Source organism: Cyprinodon variegatus, unplaced genomic scaffold, assembly GCF_000732505.1.
Source record: "Cyprinodon variegatus isolate N-32 unplaced genomic scaffold, C_variegatus-1.0 Scaffold54, whole genome shotgun sequence".
NCBI classification, from domain to species: Eukaryota; Metazoa; Chordata; class Actinopteri; order Cyprinodontiformes; family Cyprinodontidae; genus Cyprinodon; species Cyprinodon variegatus.
Window position 1 is genome coordinate 469,562 of NW_015150507.1, and position 8,127 is coordinate 477,688.

At 36.8% G+C, this 8,127-nt stretch overlaps 1 protein-coding gene across 1 annotated transcript; it reads left to right on the forward strand.

The window, feature by feature from the left end:
• Nucleotides 1–2,787: 2,787 nt before the first annotated feature.
• On the forward strand, nucleotides 2,788–6,528 carry tekt4 (tektin 4). Its single transcript, XM_015371164.1, has 7 exons — nucleotides 2,788–3,351; nucleotides 5,070–5,140; nucleotides 5,224–5,367; nucleotides 5,444–5,530; nucleotides 5,608–5,743; nucleotides 5,814–5,968; nucleotides 6,046–6,528. Exons 1-7 carry the CDS (start codon nucleotides 2,866–2,868, stop codon nucleotides 6,257–6,259), a joined length of 1,293 nt encoding a protein of 430 aa, XP_015226650.1. The 5' UTR covers nucleotides 2,788–2,865; the 3' UTR covers nucleotides 6,260–6,528.
• The last annotated feature ends 1,599 nt before the right edge of the window (nucleotides 6,529–8,127 follow it).

Sequence of the window (8,127 nt, forward strand, 5' to 3'; positions counted from 1 at the left end):
TTTCCAAGCAATACAATGCCTTGCTGTATAAAGCCTGAAACTCACTGCGGATCCAGACATTGAATTGAGAAAGCTTCCTGGAGGGGAAGCGAAATGTCTTCAAACTTTGGAAACCAAGTCCAGTGGATTGTTTTTTTAAAACTTTTACCATGACCTGGATGACTGAGAATCTTCATCAGCATAAGGAACAATCATATCTCTGATATAAGATGGAGTTTGGCCATTTAAGGCTTTATATGTGAGAAGGATGATTTTAAATTCTAATCTTGATTCAACAGAAAGCCAATATGCTTATAAGCCAAAAATAAAAAGCTGGGACCTTTTTTGCCTGATTTAGACAGGGGGAACAGATTACAGCAGGTTTCATTTCATCCCATATTGCCAATTGTGGCAAAATGGGATGAAATAAAACGGCTGATTAAAGAACACAAACTGTTTATTAAGGATAGTACAACATAGATAAATTGTAAGTTACTATAAACACAGATATAGATTTAAGTACTAAATTTCAACCAGGAAAGAATTATTTCCTTCTGCATATAGTCTTTAATAATTACACGTGCACTCCATTTTCTATTTCATTTTTATTACAAGTATACAGTTTACAATAGTTTTCAATGGGATGAGAACATTTGGACACTGTGAAACAATGAGAGATTTTTTTAATGAACGTGTGGAAAAGAACAAGGATCTGTTTGCTTAGACACTGCTGTCAACGACCAGCTTTCAAGCAAACGTTTGTGTTTTATTATTAGTTTTAAATCAATATCACTGGCGATATTCTGCTATAACATGTGAAGTAAAGAATAAAACAGTGAAGCTCAACTTTCATACACGTAAAACCTTTCAAATTTCAAGTTCTGCACATTGGAATTGACGCGAAGTTAACTCCAGTTGATCTTCCTACTCCGTGCGCGCTCCCGACGAGGGGATACAAATTTTCGCAGGGATAACTACCTTGGCACGACACCGGTACGATAAGTTTGCATTCTGCTTATTTTTTTCCATATAGTCGGAGAAACAAACTCAATCCATTAGTCCTTCGTTTAGCTATGCTGCGGTTGTTTACACTACGCCTTTTCCACCAAAAATGGCATCTTAGCAACAAATGTCACGTGACTGGCAGAGACCGATTACTTTAATTGGGCACTAGGGCACAGTGCACGACGCTGCGTGTAACGTAATCCCTGAGCCGCGTCAGTGCGGGCAGCCCTGTTCTTAATCAGAGGCTCTGTTCGAAAACCTGGGCTGCATCCTCCAAGGACGCGGTCTACCTAGACTGGATCCTTCGAAGTCCTTGAAAATAAGGAGGCCGGAAGAGTTTTGTCTGTAAATTTTAACAGGTCCTCCCTTCGGCGGGTTTTACCGCCGTATGCTCTGTTGCTTAGCAACCGTGAAAGTTGACACACAAAGCAGGAAAAGAATGAATACCGAGGTTTTCAAAACTGTTTGTTTATTTATTTTTTTATTTTTTTTAAAGTTAAAGTGAACAAAGACTACACTCACAAGAATCCAGAGTGGAATAAAGGTTCCAACCACCAGGAGCAGGAACAAATCAAATCAAATGTAATGATAGAAACCTTAGTCAGTTAAATAACCTGCTGCTGTCATTCTGCACATCTCTGATGTTGCTGCTATTTTCAAATATCCATCACTGTAAAAATGTCCATAGCTGCATATTGGTTATGTATTCTCCAGTTTTATATTGTTAAAACACTTTACAGAATTGTATTTTTTATATTTTAACTCTTCCCTATTATGTATTTCTTATACATTTTTCTAAGGTCCACATTTGTGTGACCATTTTCAATAATCTTTCTGCTGCTGTAAATTTGCCCATTGTAGGACAATAAAGGGATTTTCTATTCTATTCTATAAAAGGGTTAGAAATATATAAGTAAATCTAAACAATGTATGTACAAAATATATCTGCAAAATCTCTAATAATCAACAACAAAAAAAACTTAGTTAAGCATATTGTGCAAAACAGCAATAAAAAGATAAAAATCCTATCAGATTTATAGTCCCCACTCTGCAGATATATTAGAATCTGTCCTTAAATTACAGCCAAACCCATTTATACAGTAACAGATTAAAACCTTTAGATAAACCAAACATTACCGCCACATATCTGACTCTATAACCATTAAAACAACTATTTTCATTCATTTCAGACGGAACTATTCACAGACTTGTATTATATTAAACTGAACTTCCAATTTTCACCACTGTTCGGCGCCAAGTAACATATCCTCTGATCACTGAGCAAATCCCGATGATGAGACATTATTTCTTTCATTGTGCTATTCATTCATTACAGTAATTGTTAAGCATTTTTAATGAATACATCTTAACTAAAAATTATCATTTGTTATTGGAGTTATTGCTGTTGACTTTTACTGAAAAGCATTTTTAATAAATCAACTGTAAATATAATGTTATTGTAGGATTATGTAGGCCTATGTTAAGTGAGTGCATGCCACAGACATCTCTATGCATGGGAACAGAGATTCCCGCGCTCAAAGGTGTCCTGGTTTTCCCAAATGAAAATAGGGTCATCCTAGATAAAGCTGTAATTCTTCATGAAAACTGTGGTATTATAATTTTAATGTAACATTTGTTAAAACGTTAAAACTCTAATTGTTTTCTTATGGGGCTGTAATGTCATCTGTGTATTAACAGAATAAAGCTGCTACCCCCTCCACTCTTAATGTGATACCAGTCACTTGAGTGTCTCCCACAAACATGTGTTACTAGGCAACAGCAAACAAACTGGCTGCAGGACTACCAAGGAGGGTTTTTATCTAGTCTTAAGCTGCTAAAGCTTTCCTGTAGATCAGTTTTCCTCCAGTAGAACTGGCAAAAATGAATTCAGAAATTATTTTGTCTCGGCCATATTATGACACCAGAGCTGCTGCTCAGGGAGTCCAGGAAAAAATTTCTCCTCTGGAGTCAAACAACTTGCAGCTTTCCTCAGACTTAGCCACTGTTGGTTACCAAATCATCCTTGAACAAGCCGGTACCAACTGCCACAAATCCCAGAATATTCAGCAGGAGTCCAGGACTTTATGCAAGGAAACTACGGCTGATGCTTTCAAGACCCAGGCTGAAGGAACACGTCTTCTTGGAGAAAGACTCCAAGAGATCCACTACTGGAAGTCTGAGCTGCAGCGGCACATCGAGAACCTGCAGGCCAACACAGATTCACTGCTTATCCTAAAGAGGCGGCTGGAGAGGGCACTGGATGCTACTGAGGTTCCTTATGCCATCGTCACTGATAATTTGACCTGCAGAGCAAGAAGACTTGGAGCAGACCTGGTCAGAGACACAGTGGAAGATGAACTGCTCAAGGTCAGCATATTCTTAACATTACTACATTTAAGATTTATTTTAGTAAAAAAAGAGCCAATATATCAATAATTAAACTGGCTCATACAAATATACATGATGTTTCTTAAATAATTCTACATGTTTAACCTTCTTATTACTAATGCAGTATGGAAATGAGAAAAACAAATATGAAGTCTGTGATCCTTAAAGTAACACTACATACACTTTTGACCCAAGTATTACCTTACTTTGAGATATAATAAATTCATTTTTTGAGTCAATATACAGCGCTTGGTGCATCTGTACAGGCTACCCTTCAAAAAATGTAACTTGAGAGGGCCAAATAGGTCACTGAATTTGTCATGTGATCCAGTGTGCCACTTTAAAGTGCTAGACTATCACAACCCGATCCGTCCCGAAAGCATGATATGTACCATCAGCTGGTTTGCGCATGCGCAACCAGATATACATAAATAATGTAATTCCATAAATAATGTAATTAATTAATAGTTAACATTAATACTTATTTATGTCCTTAACTCACTAAAGAATGCTAGTATGCATCTTTAAAAATGTTTTATTACTTTTCTGAGACAATTTTAATTATTTTTACATCTTCGTCAAACTGCTTGTCTGACGTCATCATCAGACATGTTCAGAGTAGTCCTGCAAAATATGATTAAGCCATATTTATCTGCATTTTAGCTGTTTCGTTCTTAAGGTCACAATATATATGATAATGTTAACAGGAAAGGAAAACATAAAAGTCAAAAAGACTAGATTTATGTTTAAATCCAAAGCTGAAAAAATTAGCTCCTGGAAGTAGCGTAAGATCCCGTTCAGATCAGGCACAGATGTGTGATAAAACAGAAAGGGTTTTAAGGCATTTATTATGTCAAGAAATACATTATTAACCTTTAACACATTATAGTTACTACGCTTACTATTTTACATAAAATTGAGGGTGACCAAAATGTTTATCTGTTTTCGCATGCACTAATGAGCTGATGGTACGGATCGTGCTTCTGGGACGGATCAGGTATTTACAACCTGGAAGTTACAGCGCTCCTAGTGGCCTAGTTAGCCCAATATTTTTTAGGATAAAGTTTTGGTTATTCACTTTTTTAATAAAATTCAAACAGTAATCCAAAGTTTAAGGCTTCAATTACTTAAACCCTTTTTATATTTTGATAAAATAATCTGTTGTCTTGAAAATATTTAGTTAATTATTTCTTTCCACTTCTTCACAACTTTCTCTAAGTTTCTCTAAATAATTAAGCTTGGAAATCAGGGATGTCCCGATCAATACTGATATCAGAAACCAGCCTGATAACATAAAACAAAATCAGAATATATCAGAAAGCAGCTAACATTTCCAATATTAGCATACTGATAGGGATACACTGCATATTTGTGCTTCAGTTTAGAGTTTATGCAGCCAATTGATGTGTAATCCATGGCAGTTGTTCTCATAACTGATATTATTGACTGTTATAAATTTTTTCATTTATATCTCTTGATCAAGCTTTTTTATAAGATCCCAAAATACAAAAAGAGTAATAAATGTATGAATGATTTGTGGTATCAGTTTAAGTCAACATCGGAATTGGTCAATACTTAAAGCTTTAATATTGGTATCACATCAGAACAAAACAGTTTGGGTTTGGACATCCTTACTGAAAATCCTGAAATAACACAACAAGAGCAAGTTGAACATGTTGCTTTACGTGTTTTTTTAGGAGGTGGACTTGATCAAGAGCATTCAGGCTCTTCTGAAGAAAACTGCAGCTCAGGTTGTTGCTCAGATCAAGTGAGTATACTGGCTCCTTCCTTAGTTCACAGCCTATTGATTTTAAAGAGCAAAAGCTTAATGCATTGTTTTCTGTGAGTCAGGAGGAACAGATCCGCACAGCAGACACTGGAGATGGATTGGTCTGATAAATGTCAGGCCTATAACTTTGACGACACCAGTGGAAGACATAGTAACAAGAGTCCAGATACACAGAATCACCAAAGCTCAGCCACCATGCAGGAGCAGTGAGTCTAACTCTGACCAAATGTCAAAGATATGTCCAACTTTAACAAACACAAGGTTTCTTTTGGTTTATTTCAGGGTGTCTAACCCCTCATCATGGACAAAGTTTACTCAAGACAACCTGTCTCAGGCCTTGCAGGAGGAACAGGCCACCAACAGTCTAAGGTCAGAGTTGCGTTGGTTCACACAGATTTCCATCCACTGTTGAAAAAACGAAAAGTGACTGTACTTCTGTGTGTCAGAATGCTTGTGGAGCAAATGCTGCAGGACACCACTGAGGATCTGAGCGTTCAATGCTCCAATGTGGATCGAGCCTTTAGCCTGCACTGCGATGAACTAATTGAGGCCAAGACCCAGCTGGAAGTGAAGCTAACTCAGGTACATGAATAGACACACAGGAAATTGACTGGCTGGTTACATGTAATTGATTGCTTTATTGTTCTTGTAGATATTGGAGCAGATTGGGGGTCAGGAGAGGAACATTGAAGCTCTCCAGCAGGCCATTCACAACAAAGAGGCACCACTGAGAGTGGTTCAGTCCAGACTTTATCTGCGCTCTCTCAGACCAGCCATGGAACTCTGCAGGGATCAAGCCCAGCTCAGGTAGATGGACACCAACAGCAAAGACCTCTATATTCTTTTCCTCTGTGTCCATATCCTCATTTTATCTGTTTCTGCAGTTTGGAAGGAGAAGTGAGGCTGATTGATGCTACCTTGGAGTCTCTGAAGAAGAAACTGAGTGAAGCCAGAGGTTCTCTCTCCCATCTGGAAGAGTCAAGGATGGCTCTTCAAAAGGACATCAACTGTAAAATAAATTTGCTGTTTATTGATAGGGAAAAGTGCATGACTCACCGTAAACGATACCCATCTATCTCAGCACTATCAGGATACTGAACATAACTGCTATTACTTGCAGATCGTTCCTCCACTTTGCTACATGTTGTTATCATGGTATTGAAGTACAAAATACAGTCTTCCAGAAGAGATGTTTTTCTTTACATGAATTATTAATCTTTATCTTCTTTCTAAGTCAGGATTTATATTTAATCACTGGCCAAAGCAGAACAGAAAGTCTACCTTATAGCATCATCCAGTACATTTTGCATCACGCAGTTATTTAAACTTTAATGAAAAACAGCCTTAATTACCAACTTTTTTTTTAAAGTAGCCAGAGAAGAAATTATTTTAGTTTTTTTGTTATGAAAAAGTCGACCTTACGCAGTAGAGGCTTTTGCAAGTCACTTTATTGACATTAGTTAGCAGCAAGGTATCTTGCTAACGTGTAGCATAGGTGAAAACTAAATCTGGAAGACTTTTCTCTGCCTCACCTGAACAAACCGGCTGATATCCTTCAATCAAGCTTCAGCCAATCAACTTGATGCTGCACCTCCTCTGAGACCAATCATCTTTCTAGATCTCCTTTATTTACCTCCAGGCCAAGACTCCCTCCTCCCACCTCTGTCACTCTCAGGCTGTTCTCAGTCCCACTTATCCTCTGGCTGATCCACTACCAGTGTCCAAGCCCTGTGGGGGAAGACTATTCTAATCTTTTTCCTAGGTCCTCATTCAAGCAAATGTCAGTTCAGAACATCAAAGTCTTCTCCTGGGGCCCGAGCATCTAAAGGATTTATTTCATTCATATCAATAAAAATGTTGTAAGATGTGAAATATAAAAAATAAAAATATTAAAATGTAAAAACAGATTTTGTCATGGTTTTGATTCTGTTTAAGTTTTCTCTTTGAGTTATTATTGGTTTTATTTCCATTTTTGTGTTCTTCCAGTTGTATTTGAGTTCTTATATATTTCTTGTTTAGCCTCTGTGTCCTATGTCAGTCTCCTTTTCCTTGCTTCTGTCCACACCTGTTCCTCATCTGCTAATTGGTTCTATCTCTCCCATTTATACAGCTCCTCTTCAGTTACTGTTCGCGGGTTCCTTGTTTCTTGATCCTCATTATGTGTTTCCCCTGACATCTTCTAGTTTTTGGTTTTCTGTATTTTGTTATCTTTGGTTTTTAGCTGCAGTTGCACCGTTTTGAATTATTATATCTGCAAGAAACCACTTTAGCTTCCGTCTGTGCATTTGGGTCCTCTTAAACCTCAACCAAACCTTACAGATTTTGTACATTGAAATTTAAAAAGAAAGGAAAGAAATCCCTAATAAAACCTTAACAAACATTTTAATCCCAGGTTTTTACGGTAACTTTGTTTTCTAAATTTCCCTTCTTCTTGTTTTTGCCAAACTTTTTTTTTTTTCATCATTTTATATTTCTTTTTTACAGATGATATATTTTGAGTTTTGTATGCAAACTTCTGTATTTCAGGTTTTCGGATTACTTTTTGTAGTGGGCTTTCCTCTGGCATGAAAGCGAAGTTTAATTTCTATTTGTGTGCATGGATACCACTATTGGTCAATGTGTGCAACAGACCGGATAATTATAGTACCTGCATGTATTCTGTCCTCTGGATTATTGTTGTATTGTAGGCAATGGACAGCTTATTTTCCCCATTTTCAAAATACCTGCTCCTGTGAGATAACTTTTTTTTTTTTTTTAAGTTTTCCAAATTTTTGAGAAGTTAGTCAGTTAGTTTCTTAGTTTTAAATCAATGCTTTATCTTTTCAGACAATAAACACACATTTACATCCAAATAGATTGCTCATATTCTAGTTGTGTTAAACTGTGTATCATATTTGGCAGTACAGATATATAGGGTGATTTAAAACTGAACTGTCATGTAACATATTTTGGAAAGTAGTTTATAT